General features: G+C 39.4%; 1 protein-coding gene across 3 annotated transcripts in view; it reads right to left on the bottom strand.

The window, feature by feature from the left end:
* The window catches only part of Vcan (versican), a 98,618-nt gene that overhangs the window by 66,774 nt on the left and 14,239 nt on the right, over positions 1 to 17,605 (bottom strand). For all 3 annotated transcript variants that reach the window (XM_057789528.1, XM_057789529.1, XM_057789530.1), the window contains exons 3-5: positions 14,907 to 15,281; positions 11,556 to 11,730; positions 11,349 to 11,476 (exon numbers count right to left, since the gene is read on the bottom strand). In XM_057789528.1, the coding sequence (XP_057645511.1) occupies positions 11,349 to 11,476; positions 11,556 to 11,730; positions 14,907 to 15,281 (678 nt within the window). The remainder of the gene's footprint in view (positions 1 to 11,348; positions 11,477 to 11,555; positions 11,731 to 14,906; positions 15,282 to 17,605) is intronic.

The following is a 17,605-nucleotide window of genomic DNA, read 5'->3' as shown; positions in this document are numbered from 1 at the left end:
AGAATTCACAAGAGATTCATAGGGAAGAAATCTTAAAATCTGGTAGATACTAGGAAGCCTGTTCACAGAAACTGAAAAAGTGAACCAGGTTACCAGACAGAACCAAATCCAAGTACGTAGCCAGTTGCCTCCCATGGTTCTCTCAAGGACAGTGAGTGAAGAAGAGAACCAGGGTACGGTTCATTAGTCACGTATCTAAGTCAGCAATTTAAACCAAATGGAGGAAGTCATCTCTTTTATGCAACAGACGCATGTCTTCCAGAAAATAAGGAAAATTCATATGTTTGTACCCCAGCACCGTCTTTGGCATTTAGGAGGAAGGCACAGAGCCTTTGGTAAGGAAACTCAAACTTCACTAGAACAGGACAACTCCATCTATTGCCTCTCCTACTCACGTGTACCTGAGCAATCAAGGGAATCTTGGATGCAGCAGACAGCTGCCTCCTAGAACAATGATTTTTTTATACTTTGACAAGAAATCCACTGCAAAGTTCTGGGAGTGGCTTTCTCAGAACAGCTGTGTGAATTTTTTTTAAAGTGTTTTAACCTACTCTTCTTTTGATTAGCTCTCCAGGGAGGATCTAGAACACTGGTTCTCAATTTGTGGGTCACAACCCTTTCACAGGGGTCTCATGTAAGATACCCTGTATGTCAGATTTTTACGTTACAATTCATGATAGTAGCAAAATTACAGTTATAAAGTAGCAATGAAAATACTTTTATGGTTGGGGGTCACCACAAAAAGGAACTGTTTTAAAAAGGTCACAGAATTAGGAAGGTTGAGAACCACTGGTCTAGAAAGAGCTAGAAGAAATTTTGTTTAGATTTTAATATATGCTAGCATTGCACAAACTAGAACTTTCTTAATCATAGGAATTACCATCATCAGAAATATTAAGAAAAATTACCTTAGTTTGACCAGTAGCCACCCAGGACTCCTTGGAACGGAGCATGCCTGTGCTTTTTCCATGCTCTGAGTGCAGGATGGAAAAGGCGCTTCTTGGCAGACTACAAGGTGACACATACTGAACCCGAAAGCAATGACGAAACAAATTAAAGCTTGAAAAGTGATCCCTGGTGTTCAGACGTTAACACGTCTTCCCAGGAGACACAGCAGAACTGTTCGAAACCTAAGTCCAAAGCAATCCTGGGATACTAAAGGAAGCTGATGGCTGCTCTCAGTGGTCAAAACTGAAGCATCACCATGGTTTTCTGAACCAGGGAATTTTCTGGGTGGCATCAAAAATTTTAAGCTTCTTTTTTTTTCCACACATGCTAATTGGTCCTGTTATACCGACCTATGTATTGTGACTATCAGTTCGGTAAACTAGCAAAATCCCTGCTTTGGTTTTAAGTTACACTATGAAATTTATATGTGTGTATGTATGTATGTATGTATGTGTATGTATGTATGTATGTATATGTACATATAACCTTGTGATTTGGGTAAACCCTACATGTGAGCAGCTTATTGTTGACTGAAATGAGTGAACAGGAAGTAACCAGAGAAGATGAACATCTAAGTAGCCATGAGTCAAAATCACTTGCCAAATATGCCAGACCTAATGGTGTTAACAGCAAGTCAACATAATTATTGACTTCGAAGTATTGACTTAAACTTTTTCAAAGGCTATCTCCTTTGCTCTTTCTGTCAGATTTTGACTCAAATGCATGTATACTCCTATATACACTACTAAGATAAAATGAATAAATGAATTTTCATTATCCTATGAGTCACAAATCAATTAACTATAGCTGCTGTGGTAGCATCTCATCAGCCATGTTAACTGATTCCTGAAAGAGTCACTATCTATGTGCACTGCAAATGTGTGTCAGTTCCACTAAAATTGGGTCTTATGACCTGCAGAACAGCCAGCCTTCTGCACACAGCGGCAGGAAGGCTCTGGGCTGGCAGAAGGACTTCACTGGAGGTCAGAACCCAGCTCAGCATCAGGAGCCAGTGGTTCTCATTTGGGAGTCAAGACATTGGAAAGGGACATATGAGCTTTTCGAATTTCCCACTTGTTCTAAGCTGATGTTGAGACAAAGACATAAATTAGCACTGGTAGATTGGGTACAGTTATGCTGACAGAGATCAATTGACTGCTACACACTTGAAGCAGATAATTAGAAAGAAGAATTAAGAAAAATCCATATACATTCATATCAAAAATATAATGCTAAGAATAAATTGTACAAACTTTTGCAAATTTTATACTCTGAAAACGAAATTTGATTTCTTACATGAAATCAAATATTTAACCCTCCAAAAAAGCATCCTATGTTCGTGGACTTCCAATTGGTATGATGGCAAAATCCTCCCACTTGCTCTGGAGACTTAATGTCTACTGAATCCTAGCTGCCTTCCTTGTAGAAATTGGCAAGCTGATTCTAAAATTAATTTAGGAACCCAAGAGACTCAGAATAGCGACTACATTAGAAAAGAAAAACAGAAGAGGTCTCACATGTTCCAATTTCAAACTTAACTACAAAACTATAGCAACAAAGGCAATTCATACTATAAACCAAGCATCAAGATTTACATATATACCCTCAACTTGGAGGAAGAGAGAGGAAGATCAGTTCAAGGCCAGCCTTGACTACACAGAAATGCTGTGGACAGCCTGTGCTATAAGAGATTTTATAGCAAAAATCACAACAGAAAAGACAATAAATGGGATATGTATGGGCAAGTAGGTCAATGTGGTAGAACTGAGAGCCCCAAAATAAATATATGTCTGCTTGATTTGTTTTCAAGAGGCTGGAAAACTCATTAAATGGAAATGTTCTATATAAAAAGAAACTCAAAATGAATTAAAATAAAAGAAAGAAAATGAAAAACTCATGAAATTCAGCTGAGCATGGTGGTACACGCCTCTGAATCTCTGCACTTGGGAGACGGCGGCAGGCGGATCTCTGTGAGTTTGAGAACAGCCTGATCTACAAAGTAAGTTCCAGAACAGCCAGGGCTATTTCACAGAGAAACCCTGTCTCAAAACCCAAAAACAGCAACAAACAAAAAGTCATGGAATTCTTTGAAGGAAACACAGTGGAAAGTTTTTATGATTGCGATGTGGCAATATTTTAGTGTTGACACCAAAAGAACAACAGTAATAGATGAACTAGATTTGGTTAAAATTAAAAACTTAACTTCAAAGGAGTCCTAGTTTAAATGGTCAAAGTCTAAATGACACCTCACAGACTTCAGAAAATATTCTCAAGTAATATACAAAGTAATAAGCAACAATTTAAAGAAAGAGAGAAAGAAAGGTAAGTTTTTAAAAAAATCTACAATTTCTATCGTGAATTTCTTGACTAAGGCATTATGTTCATGCCTACAACAATCCCTTGATGTTGGCTCAGAAATAAAATACAGAAACTTATTATCTTTTCTCAACTGAGAGTTATAATTTTTTTCAGAAATAAAACTGGCAATGGAGAAAAGAAATCCCAGTGTAAACAAGAAGAGCCAATCAGGAAATTCTGGGAGCACTAAGCTATTTAATACCAGTAATCTGGGGAGTGTTCTCTATGGCAGTCAGTGCACCACTGCAGGAGGTCTGCAGAAGGTCAGATGCTCAGTATGCACTTAGAGTCACAGTAGAGAAAGGGCAAAGTCTGAGGAGGTGGTGGGGCAGTGACAACCAGGCAGAGCCTGTGCTTGTGGAAAAACACATGAAGCACAATGTTTGGTAGGGGAATCGCAGAGTCAACGTATTGAATTTGCATTTATGATATAAAACAAATCTTTTAAAGAACTGTTACGGAGCCGGGCGGTGGTGGCGCACGCCTTTAATCCCAGCACTTGGGTGGCAGAGGCAGGCGGATCTCTGTGAGTTCGAGACCAGCCTGGTCTACAAGAGCTAGTTCCAGGACAGGCTCCAAAACCATAGAGAAACCCTGTCTCGAAAAACCAAAAAAAGAAAAAGAAAAAAAACAACTGTTACGGACCCCATTTGTGAACCACAAAACCAAAGGCGAGTGACAAAATGATTCACAAATGGAAAATACTAGTGCATGTGATATTTTGAATAGGAATGGCTCCCCTAGGCTCATGTATTTGAATGTGTGGTCATTAGGCCGTGGAATACTTGTGAGGAGTTAGGAGGTATGGCCTCCTTGGAGCAGGTGCAGTGATGTTGTTAGAGGAAGTGTGACACTGGGTATGGAATTGGGGTTCCAAAAACTCAAGCCTGGCTCAGGTGTCTCTCTCTCCCAGCTGTCTGTGGATTCAGATGTAGAACAATCAGTTTCTCTCCAGCACAATGTCTGCCTGCATGCCTTGCTTCCTGCCATGATAACAATGGACTAAGCTCTGAAAGTGTAAGCAAGCCCCAGGTAAAGGTTTTCCTTTAGAAGAGTTCTTGTGATCATGGGGTTTCTTCAGAGCAATAGAACACTGAGTAAGACTGATATGGGGATCCTCCCCCCCCCCGCCCTATGTGCTGTGAATAGCATTGGTTACTAAAAAAGCTGCTTTGGGCTTATTGTAGCACAGAATAGAGCAAGGCTGAAATTCCAAGCAGAGACAGAGAAGAAAGCAGGCAGAGTCAACGAGAAGTCATGAGATTGCCAGAGGAGACAGATGCTGGAAACTTGCGGGTAGGGCCCCGACCTCGTGGTGATGCACAGATTAATAGAAATGGGTTAATTTAAGATTTAGATATAAGAACTAGTTAGAGATATGCATAAGCTATTGGCCAAGCAGTGTTTTAAATAATATAGTTCTATGTAATTGTTTCAGATCTGGGCAGCTGGGAACAAACGAATGGTCTCTGCCTACATAAGACAGTGTAAAATGAGGGAAAGGTTTGGGGCCAGACACGCAAACCTAAAAATTCACATTTCATTGTGGATTCGTTTGTTTTGATAAAATACTTTGGTGCCCCATTCATCCCACAGAGCATGTAAATTCCAGTTTACATAAAGGACAATAGAAAATTAAATTATCTATTTTGCTGATTTATTCAGTCTACGGAGGACCTACTGTGAGACAATAGAAGGGTGAATTTGTATGGGTTTTCTCCCCCCAGAATTCACAGACTAGCAAGAGAAAGAACTGAAAGCAAACATTTTTAAGGGGTGATTACTGTCATACATTCAAGGTTCCTTGATGATAAAGGTTAGAGACCCATCAGAACTCAGGAAAGAGACAACAGATAAAAGAGAAAATCCTCAGGGAAGGTCTCTCAGCACACCAGGAGCCTCTGGAAAAGCCTGAGGCCCAGAATGGCACCAAGCTCCTGGAGCTGAGGCAAAACCTAAAGGCAGGGCTGCACAGAAAACACAGGCCACGAGCAGGTGGGACAGAGGTCTCTACCATGAGTAGAGGGAACTCTGAGGCCATCAGTCATGTCAGGATGCAAGCCTGGGATTGATTCATTTGCAAGAGAACTCAGTGGGTCAACCACAAAGGGAGGCTCTCTGACCCCATTCGTCACACTCCCACTCATCTGCAGAGAAAATAAAACACTTTAAATAGCCAACTGTTTTCTGACAAGTATGTATTAGAGTTAGAAATCCAAACAAATATTTTCCTTGAAAGGGGAATGATTTTAAGTTTGAGGTATTTTTAGCTGGAACATTTACATTAGCGGAAACAGGGTGCTCTTTTCAGTTGGTCCCACTCTTCTTATCTCAAGATTGCTTCTCGCCATAACTGCAGCGAGGCACACAAACCTTCTAACCCACTGCCAGCTTCAGCAGAGATACACTATAAATCACAGCACACCTTTAGAAAGATGTCAACCACGGCCGTGGGTCTGTGCGTGCATGACTCTGCAGAGAGGAAGAGGTCAGAATGCTCCAGAATGCTGTGACATAGGCAGACAATGTCAAATCAGAGCAGATTTATTTCAAACAGATTCAGAGGGATAATATTAAACCATTTGTTAGCAGGGTTTTCTTTTAAGTATTCAACAATGTTCCAGTATTAAGTTACATTCACAATGATCTGTATTCACGATGCCCTGTTTCCAGCTGATCCAACCACCCTTCAAAGTGCCATGACTCCAGCTGGCTTTGACAGAGCGCTGAACTCTTAACACCTCACATCAAATCTATTTTTAAGAAATCTCTAGGGATGAAACTTCATAGTTTCCAAAGACTTTTCAACATTTAACAACCTTCATTCCTAGAAAACTTTACCTCCTCTATAGCCTAATACAGGAAGGTGTGGCTTCAAAGGCTTTTCATCTCTGTCTGTAGTGGGAATAAAGAACCTCTCATTTTCACATGTATACAGCAGCTATGATTTATAAATCACTAACCTTGTACCATACAGTGTAGTAAAAGCAACTCTTACTATCTCATTCAATCTCTGTACCATGCTTCAAAAGTAAATACTTTAAATTGTTCTAAATTTCACAAAAGAAGTAACCATTAAAGCTTAAAAGATGCAAAATTTGCCCATGACCTGACAAGTAGTAAATGGCGGGGTAGAACTGCATCAAGGTGTTTCTTTTTAAATAATATTTTATTAATTCTTTAAACCTTTCATACAATGTAGTTTTTAAATCACATTTACTCCCCTCCCAGCTCTTCCCACATCTACCCGCATTGAGTACAGTTTGAGTTGTCCAGCTGCTCTTGGGAGTGGAGCCTACCCTAGAGTGTGATGGGTGTGACTCCATTTCAGAGCAGGTATCAAATGCCAATACTGCCTAGGCTAGTAGATGGATTTCATGCCCACCTTCCCTCCAACATTGGAATTTCTCCAAAAATACTTTATTTATTGATTTTATTTTTTTAATGATCTCACTATGTACTCCTGCTTGGCCTGGAACTCACAATGTAGCCCAAACTGGCCATATACTTACAGAGCTCTATAAGCTGAGACTAAAGGCAGATAGCACCATGACTAGCTCGACTCTTGTTATACTGATGCTGAAGAAAGGAACTGCCTCTTGAGGCTACTTTCTTTTTTTTTTTTTAAAGATTTATTATGTATACAACATTCTGCCTCCCTGTATGTCCACACGGCAGAGGAGGGCGCCAGATCTCATTACAGATGGTTGTGAGCCACCATGTGGTTGCTGGGAATTGAACTCAGGACCTCTGGAAGAGCAGGTGGTGCTCTTAACCTCTGAGCCATCTCTCCAGCCCCTTGAGGCTACTTTCAAAAGGGTCTTCACCTTTCCTAAGTACTGCTGGTCTCCAGTAGGCTACGGCTTGAGTTATGCCTTTCAGACTTACAGTGATGTAAGAGTAGCATGTATTTCATAGAATCATAATCTGAACTGTGAGTTTCAATATTTTCCAGAGCCTACAATGTACAGTTTACTTTCTTACCATGTTGGCATCCACATTAAGCCAGATAGTCTATTCAGCCATTCTCTCAGAGAAGAGCAACAACTGGTATTTTTCAAGTTAATGTTGCTAAGTGATCATGCCTTGTAGGCTACATATTAAATGCATGCTCAATTTACAATAGCTTTATGTAACCTCATCACAAATCCAGGCCCTCTGGGGTCTCAAAATTTTATCTATTTTTCTGAATCATTTTATCATCTCAGTTCTACTTTAAAGGCATCTCAATATCTTCCAAATTCAGTTGATAGGAAAACGGAGATTACATATATTAATGATTATTTCATGAATCTTAACTTCTGTGTTCCTATTTAAAACCCTAGTTCCCATTGATTTTAATAACATTATTCTAGTCCTAAATTATATCTAATAAAACAACACAAACTCTAGACAGTTTTTAATAACACAAGCTAATATTGAAGTGCTCACCAGTGGGCATAGCTGATATATAGGCCCTTTTATACTTTCTCAGCTGTTTTTTCAAAGTAAAACTAGATATTATATTCATGTGCCAAATTATGCTATAAATACCACGTTAGAAAAGTCAGAAAACTAGTTGTAATGTATATAATTAGTTAACTTTTAAGAAAAAATGTCAATGTACATATGACATTCTAAATTACGAAAGCAAAAAATGCTTAATGTTCTGCTAATGTAACATTTCATGATAACTAAATTTAAAGAAAAATTAGTGCCAGTATCTACAGCTTCAACTGCCTTCACCATCTCTCATATACTTGGCTTCCCTGAACACAACTAAATATGGGCAGAAATTATTAAGTCTATGAATGCACCAATTTGGGGGCATTCTGGCTCACTTTCAAATAACTTTTCTTAGAACAGTAATTTAAAAAAAAAACAGAAGTAATTTTGTGCTGTCAACTCTTTACACGAATTTTTGGTAATTCAATTCAGCTAACAGGAAGAACTTTTAGACAGGAATGGGAGAAACTTTGTGGGAATGAGTGTGACTTTCCACTTATATCACCAGCCATAAAAATTTATTTAACTGTCATTCCACTTCAATTTCAAAGTGAGAGAAAAGAGCAGTGTCTAAAGAGCTTTTCAATTTCCCAAGTGCAATGCACAAGGGAGAAAAGGCTTCCCCAGCAGGGTTGTTATAAATACAGTGGTGTCCCCAGAATCATCAAATGTCTGAAACAAAAGCCTGGCTACTTACTCTGTTGACACAGATTTTAACAAGTGTTTGACCTACTGTTTATATTGATTCTGGTCTCTGGCTTCCAACTTTTATCTACTAAAACAATGTAGTTCAAAGTCTGTTGATTTTGTCATGCTATATTTCCACACAACAAGTTTGCAGTCATCAAAGGTGTGAAATATTTATCCCAGGTAACATTATACAATTGAGCTGGGTTACACTGAGACAGAAGCAAATGTTATATAGCACACCTGCTTTGGAAATAAGAATGAGGACCAGGAAGACTAAGGCAGAGGATTGTGTGAGGCCAAACCGGGCTACACAGCATGGGAAGGGAAGAAAGAAAGAAAAAGAGAAAGAGAGAGAGAGAGAGAGAGAGGGAGGGAGGGAGGGAGGGAGGGAGGGAGGGAGGGAGGGAGGGAGAGAGGGAGGGAGAGAGGGAGGGAGGGAGGATGAATGGATAGATAGAAAAATAGATAGATAGATAGATAGATAGATAGATAGATAGATAGATAGATAGATAGATGATAGATAGATAGATAATAGATAGATAGATAGATAGATAGATAGATAGATAGATAGATAGATAGATGATAGATACATAGATATATAGATAGATATATTAACAAATCCTTCCTCATGGTAAGTTTCATACATATACAGAGAGCTACTTTCTGACAGAATCTAATTACTGAACACCAAAAATGATGCTTGCAGTTAGACGGTGAGAGACAACTCCCAACTGGTACAGTGTGGCTAAGAGATCCCTGGCAGACTTCTACCATCCAGACTTTCAAAATGTCTACAACCTTTAAAAGCAGAACTCAGGCGGCTCCTTTGAGGGACATTGGAGAACAGACCAACAGAAGGATCCCTGAGTACACAAACGTGGCTTTGTATCAAGAAGTTTGGCTTATGATATGTGCCTGAATCTTCACCATATCAGTAAGAGTGGATAGAGTTCTTTCCAATCAATTGGATCTCACAAATATCTTTCGTAAACTACCTCTGGCTCTGATGCAGACTTAGCAGTGTCTCAAATACATGCATTGAGGTCCTGAGAAATTTTATTCTTATCTAAAAGCATGATACAAATTTCTACCATATTGAGATTGTAGTAGATGTATTTACTGGAGCCAGGTATTCCAAGTAACCATTAAAAAAATCTGCTATTAAAAACTATTTTAAAGATATTTTAATCAGTTAAAATAAGAGGAAGAGAAAGGTTCTAATTTTATAAGCATCAATAGTAGTTTGGCTAATATCTATGTCTTCCTTTGCCCATGTACAAAACCAGGAGGTTTTGGCACTGAAATCTGTTACTTAGAAAACACACTTACTGGTATCAAAATCAGTTTAACAAGAATGCTAATGTACCCTTCAAGGCACATTTAATCAATGCGTAAGGAAAATGGGAGCTGTTTATAGCCTAGCGCTCACATCTCTTAACTCCTCATTCATTGAACAGAATTGTAGAGTCAAAGCCTGGCAGAATGGCACACATCTGACCCCCAGCTATGTGAGAGGTCAAACGGCATGTCTTTTCGAGTCCAGGAGTACGAGGCTTGCCTGGCCAACATAGTCAAACTCAAAATAACGAACAAATGATTAAAAACATCAAGCAGAATCACAGAATTTTAATGCTGGAAGGGACTATCTCATCTAACCTTGTTTTACACTTGTCAAAATTGCAAGACTAAGTCAATTTAACATCATTTATTTATAGACCTGGGCTTCTAAGATAACTGTCACTATAAAATAAAATCCATTTCAATCCTGTTGGAAGACAGTCCAAGGATGGAGTTATACGTAGAAAATTCGGAAAGCTTGTGAGAAAACTCCAAGAAAACAAGAGTCTTGAGACTTCAGTTTCTTTAAAAACATGAAACTGTTCTTGTTACGTGTTTTTGTTTGCCTACCATGTGTGCTGGATAGGAGTGTGCTTACTTCAGATTATCCATTGCGACTGGCTATGGTTCCTTCTTTAGGAGCCTCTATGGAAAAGCATGTTATGCCACATGGAGCTTGCCCACTATGCGCAATCTGTCCTTGTGGTTGTACTCATGTGATTACTCTTAAATGTCTGATGCTCCAAATAAAGGCGACCAACGCCTGAGACTTTAGTCTGCTTCATTTATCGGCTCCATTCACCCAGGTCTACAGCCTCTAACGGTGGTAAACATCATCTCTCAAACATCATCTCTCGTATCTTGTTTTGGAAACCAGCTTGGAACCCGTTAGATACTTTCACTGGTAACCGCAAACACTCTTTACTCAGGCAGAGAGAAACGACAGAGCTAAAATTAACCAGACTCTGCCATCTTCAAAAGAAAAGTTTTATCTACATTGAATTTCAGGTCCCTGGCAGATAGCAGGCTACCTACAACAGTCGGTGTTTTTGATGTCATTTTGAATGTGTGGATTGGTTAGATGAATGACTTCCCTGAAAACTCCATGTGACAAAGGAGACGGGAGAAGAAATCTGATACCACCTCATTTGCGGGTTGATAGTGTTTACTGCGGTTGGGAGTGGTGTTTATCTTCGCTTGGAGTCACAGCAGCTTGTCACCACAGGGTTTCTACCTGCCTCTCACAGGAATAGGTGCCAACCTACCAGTTTTCTATTCTGAATGCTCTAAAAAGGCAGCATGACTGGGAAGAGCCTGCCATTGGCTAAGATATTTCTATCCTGCATAACCATTTACACCGCCCTCCTAACCTGCCCACTGTAATTTTGGCTTATCTTACCACAAAATCATACAGGCATGGAAATAAAATGCTGCCGTGTGGAATGCAAACAAGCCTGGAGACTTGCTCCATGCTCTTGTCTGGTTTTCTCTTAAATTCATAGGAAGCTCTAGAAAGCTAAATGTCTTACCATCCAGATGGTCCACATAACAGTACACGTCATAGGTTTCGTGGGGAGAGCGGAATCCGTAGGTCCTGACCCCTTCCTTCCCCATCATGTCTCCATAACAGCCTTCTCTGGGAGCCCGTATGGGATATCTAGGAAAGCAAGGGAGAGGTGAGAGGCACTGTCCCTGGCATATTAATTCTGAAAAGCTTTTAGGCCCAGGCCTCTTACCTAACAGTTTGATCAGACAACCACCCTGCATCACACTGCTCAAATCCGTCTTCATAAGCCGCAAAGAGCTGCTCTGGTGTGGCTATGACTGCCCCAATGTCCAAACAAGCCTGTTGAGCACTTGCAAAGTTCAGTGTATATCTACTGGTCGCTGCCCTGTAGTGAAACACAACTCCTGCAAAGACAGCAAACCATAAACGGTTTCAGTGTTCAAATCCCCATTGTATTGTGCAAAATTTCAGAATGAAGTAATATACTGATTAATAGCATTATCATAGTTAATTATTTTACGATGCAAAACTCTTGTAGCATGAAGGCATTTGAAAATGCCACCTACTTAGGGATACTGCTCCTCATGCTACATCTTTGAATCATGCAGCATTGACATTTGATTTCACAGACAGTGTGGTAAGACAAAGAAAAGCACCAGGCTATACGCGTGACAATACCTATTTCAGTTGTCGTTTTACTTCCTCATCATAAACTACTTCGATTCTCTGAACCGTAATCCCCTGTCTTATCCAGTGATCTAATATTTATTTGACCTGAAAGTTGGGCAGATTATAGTGCACTGTCTACTGTCTGGATATACACCATATTCGCTGTCTAGCTCGTATTAGTTTTGTGTCTGCTATGACTGAGGCAAGTCTACAATTTCCATGCCAACAGAGGCCTGAAATAAAGTTCTTCACACTCCCCAGGTATGCTTCACACTCCAAGGCATGCTTGTCTCAGGTTCCACTTTGTTGTATTTTAAGTATTGCTAAGGAAGTAGGTAGAAACTGTGCTCTAGGTTTCAAATGATTGTCAAAGAACTGAAGAAAGAGCAGCTAAGGGGTGGAACTGTCGGTCCTTTCTTCTCAATTCAACATGCTATCCATATTTAACTGGGGGAAATATGAATCATCAAAATGATATTCCAGGGAAGTCATCACAAAATACAGATTGGAGCAACCAGCTTTTAGAAGTGAATTTTTATCATATCACAGTATTCAAGACCACGTTTTGTTGTTTAAAATGAATTGTGGTTTCCAAGATATCTGCCGCTCTCCTTTGACTCCTAGTCATTTCCTGCAGTTGACAGATCTGTCTTCCAAAGTCAGACTGGCTATCAGAGTGTCTCTCTCATGTTATTCTTTATATTGTGTCTCTGTCTCAAGAAAAGCCAGAAAAAGAACTGAGGAAGAATAAAATAGCCATCTTGCAGATAAGCCTATTATCAGTACCCACACAAAGGGAGCTACATAGCAACTCAGAGATGGACTGACTGGCAAGGAGCATTCTTTTTCCGGTTTTTCATCTTTCATGTTTCAAAATGTCACCAAATGCCAGTCTACTTTCATGTGGCCGTGAGAAATATCCTAAAGTAACTTTTAAGCATTAAGTAAGAACTTGGATGGGTTTAAATTAGTTTATAGTGGTGAAAGTTTCAAGTAATTTGGAGAATTATAAATCTTCAACCTGTGCTGAATACTGGTACTGAGAGGGAAAAGAGCAGAAGGTCTTGCCAAAGGCAGGGACCATCAATCCATATGTAAGGTAAGTGTCTGCAATTGCTAGACTAACCTGAAGACAGCATGGGGCTAAGAAGATTAGGTGGAGGATGTTCATTGTTTGTGAGCAGCAAGAGGTAAATCCTTTGTTAAGTCTTTAATGATGAGAAAAAAAAAATAAGAAGCTATGAAAGTCTGAGAATTTTAGAGAGTGAATGTATGTGATATATTTTATGCATATACATGTATATGAAGAGACAGTCTTAGACAAACTGAAATTAATGACGAAGAACTCAGGGATAAGAAGATCTCGGGGATAGAGTGGATACAAAGACATCAGGAAACAGATGAATTTAATGATAAAGGATGCTCAGTGAATTTGTTTGTTGCCCTGAAATTCAAGCCATTTCCTTTTGGCTAAACAAGAAAGAGTTTTTAGAAAGCTCCTTTTATGTATTTCTGAAAGGTAAATATTTTATAGGGAAATTGAGAGTTGGAAGAAAATCTGTCCCATCATGTCTGGGTATTAGAATTTTGCTTAATAACTTGCCAACACATTCTGGTTCCAAGAGCTGCGGTATTATGTGTGTGCCCAATTAAAGCAATTTCTCTTTGCTTTGTCTTATAACTTAAGCTCAAATGACATATAAACCATCATTAAAGGGGGAGATGAAGGTAAAATGAGTCATTACAAACCTAATGAATAGCAACTAGTGTTAAAGTTATATTTTTACTCTGATTTCTTGCTCTGAACGAACTGCAAATTCAACTATTGATTGCCTTTGTAAGACATTATGATATAAATCATGGTTAGTTTTTCAATGTAACTTTTAAATGATACTTCTTGAAATTAAACTCAAAGGCCTTTTTCACTCAGTGTGTCTGTGTGTACATGCATGGAGGCATGGGTAAATGCGTGCCCTTCTACCACGTGGATTCCAGGAATCAAACTGAGCTTGTCGCCCACTTGGACACAAGTATTTTTCTCCTGAGGCAACTTACAGGCACATGTTTATAATGAAAGTAAGGAGGTTGAGGTTATAGTTCAGTGAGAGAGCACTTGCCTAGCATGCACAAGACCTTGGGTTTGGTCTCCAGTAGCCCCAAAAATCACACTAAGAGAATTAACAGAAAAAAAGGAAAAGTCTTTTATCTATATATGTATGTCTATACATATGTGATACTTGGAATGAGAATTTCCCTAGAGGTTCATATGTTTCAATACTTGGTCCCCACTTGGTAGAAAAGTTTGAGAAGAACTAGGAGGAGTGGCCCTGTTGGAGAAGGTGTGCCTTTGGGGGAGGACTTTGACTTTCAAAAGCCCATACCAATTCAGGTTAGCTCTCTGCCTCTTGCATAAAGGTAAGGACGTAAGCTTCCAGCTATATTCCAACAGCATGCTTGATGGTCTATTGCCACATGATCATTGCCATCATGGTCATAGCCCTTTGTAACTATCAGTCCTAAACATTTTCTTTTGTAAGTTGCCTTGGCTGGAGTATTTTATCATGGCAATACAGAAGTAACTAAGACAACATATATACAACATCAAATTTAAAATGCAGAATAGCCTTTCACTAGTAGGTATTAGCACTAAAATAATGATTTAAGAACTAAATACTGTGTCTTGAGGTTTTCATTATTTCTAGTATACAATACTAGCCTCCATCAATAAAGTTGCTTCACAAAAAGTTACCTATTCTTAACTAAAAGTTTGGTTTCAGTGGAAAGCAAAGATTCTTGGATTGATGGTTTTCCTCTTCTTCATATGCTGAACAAGAGATATGCTTGAGTACTGGCCCACACTGCTTTCCTGGGTATCTCACTACAACCTTTCTTACAAATCTGAAAGCCTTACCATCCACAGCCAGTGACACGGAATCCTGAGTGTCTTCAATCCCGTACATGACATCACAGCGGTAGACACCGGCATCACTAGCGCGGAGTTTGACCATGGTGAGGGAGGCATCGCCCACATCCTCGGGATGTGTAAGCACTGACACTCGCCCTTTGTAGTCCTGACCAATCTTGATATTCCCATCTTGAGCCACCAGGACAGTAGTCTCCTTTATGTCTTTTCCGTTTTTGTCCACTTCCATCTTAGACCATTTGATTCTGAGAAACTCACTCGTGTTGTAATTGGGCGGTAGGGTAGGCAGAGTGGGAAAATGACAAGGTAGGGTCACTCTTCCGGAGAGAGAGCCTTTAACAGGTGGACTGGTTTCTGTTTTCACTAGAGGAAAGACAAAATATCAGATCAGTATTCCTGAAAGGCTGAAGCTGTGTCCGTTGAACGTGTGAATGGCAAGGCAACAGCCAGAGAGAGTCATTCGGTCCTGAGTGTGTAGAAAACCGAGAATGATTTATATCAAGAAAACAGCACGGGACTTCACTAGTGCATTATAACAACGATCGAGATTAATGGAGTTCTCTTTGTACACTGAATTATAGAGCGTGTTTGAAAGCATTTGTTACTCTGTATTTAACATGAAGATAAAAAGGGAAGAATAAGCAAACAATTAATGGCAGAAAAGAACAGGGCAGGCTAAAATCGGTACCATAGACTGAGAGACTAGAACAAACTGAGATGCTGGATGTTTGTGCCTATCAGTCGTAGTACTCAGAAGAATGAAGCAGAGGCATTGCTCTAAGATACAGTTTAGTTTAGACCACAATGAAAAAGAATTAATTCTTACCCTTCTCCCTCCCTTTCCACCCTTTCTCTCAAAAAAAAAAAAAATCTAGAGTAGTATTAAGATAAACAGTTAAAGGGGAAAACTTATGTTTATAGATCAGAGAAAAAAAAATCATTTAAGAAAACTGCCATATATATTACTTTGGGAAAGTAAAATTAAAAAAATTAACATTGAAAGACAAAGTAAGAATTTGAAACAGTCCTTGAGAAGACTAGAGAAAGAGCAAGGCTCATATTTTAAGAGCCTTCTTTAGCCCCGCAATTGAGGCAGGCAAAGTTTCAAGGCCGGTCTGAACTTGTTACTTTTTAACAGGTCAGAGATGAGACTCATTTAAGGTAACTACCACGTTACCTTAGAGAAAAGAAAAATAAAATTAAAAGAAGAATTTGAAAGAGCACTTCATGAGCCTGGAGTGAAGGCAAGTCTAAGGTCTGAAGAGCTCTCTTTGGGCCCTGGCTTCAGCCAAAGGCCTCCTCATAATGACAACTGCAGCTGCGACCACTTTGCAGACAAGCAGCGCCTTTCATTATGCCTGGGCCGGAAAACCAGCTTCTGTTCACCTACCCAGCCTAACATACTTATTTCTGTTTAAGCTCTTAAACATTTAATGACAAAGGGTACACTGGTTACAATTTAACACCACTGCCTACAAAAGAAAACATCCTTTCTCCCTTCCTGGACTCCATCCCCCTCACCCCAGCCCTCCTGCCATTTCCCAGCCTTCACTAACAAGGCTAAACCAGGAGTTAGAAAGGAAAAAAAAAAAAAAAAACACTTAAGTGTTCTTGCAAGCAATGCTAGCTGCGTGAAATGCTGGCTGAAAGAAAAGAGTTGCCTCCAAATCAAGTGACGTTGTGACTTTTAATTACTGAAATGTTGTTGTTGTTGTTGTTACATTGTGCCAGTGACAGAGAAATATATGTCCTCAAGTAGACATGCATCAGCAATGATATAGCTCAATGAATCCTTTTCAGCCAGTTGGGTCATTTTCAAAATTACAGGAAGATATTACTCTCTTTAAAATTCTACTGCCAAAGACAAAAATGCAACTTTAAAAATGGTGGGCCTAAAGTTGGCATGGTGACTCATGCTTGCAATCCAGGGCTTGAGGCGTCAGGATAGGTGACTCTCCATTATCTGGAGACCAGTTTATGCTACAAAGAAAATTCTAGGCTTGTCTGAGCCGCACAAGGACACTCTGTTTCCTCCTCCCCAAAATACGATTAATAGAATGTCTGGTGTATTTATGAACGGAATCACTCACATATTCCAAAATTGCAGTGACTGTTACTTTTAAGACTAGCTCATCATTCTGTTAATCTACATATGTAGCCCATTCACATGATATTTAACAAAATTAGTTAAAGATGAAGTGAGTTATTGGCTACACTAAGTTATTCTTTAAAACAATACTGAGATTTTTTTTTAATTTTGCAACATAATAGTAAGGTAACAATCTCATTTACATAGCTAAGCAAATAAAACCTCTTATTTAAAGTTCACCCTTTGAAATGAGCCTGATTTCTTGGTGACAATGTCTCCTGGCAGGAAGTGGCAAGCCCCCCAGCTGGCTGGCAATACACCTGAGACAGAATATGTATCTCATTATATCTAACCAAGCAATTTTTAGCACTGGCATTTATTAAATTCCTCCCCGTCCCTAAATTCATTCCCACAGCAGTCTTCACTTTGTCTCACTCTCGAGACACCTGCTTTAGTCACTGCCAGAACAGAGAGACTTTGAGTGATCTTATGATCTCTTCCACACATCCATAAAGTCTGTGGGAGACATGCTAAAAGTGACCCCTACTTATTCATGTTCCTTTAATATAGAATGGAGTAAAGGGATACCAGCATTTCT

Source organism: Chionomys nivalis, chromosome 15 (genome assembly GCF_950005125.1).
Source record: "Chionomys nivalis chromosome 15, mChiNiv1.1, whole genome shotgun sequence".
Taxonomy (NCBI): Eukaryota; Metazoa; Chordata; class Mammalia; order Rodentia; family Cricetidae; genus Chionomys; species Chionomys nivalis.
Note: the sequence above shows the minus strand (reverse complement) of the source record. Positions and strands in the feature narration are given on the sequence as shown.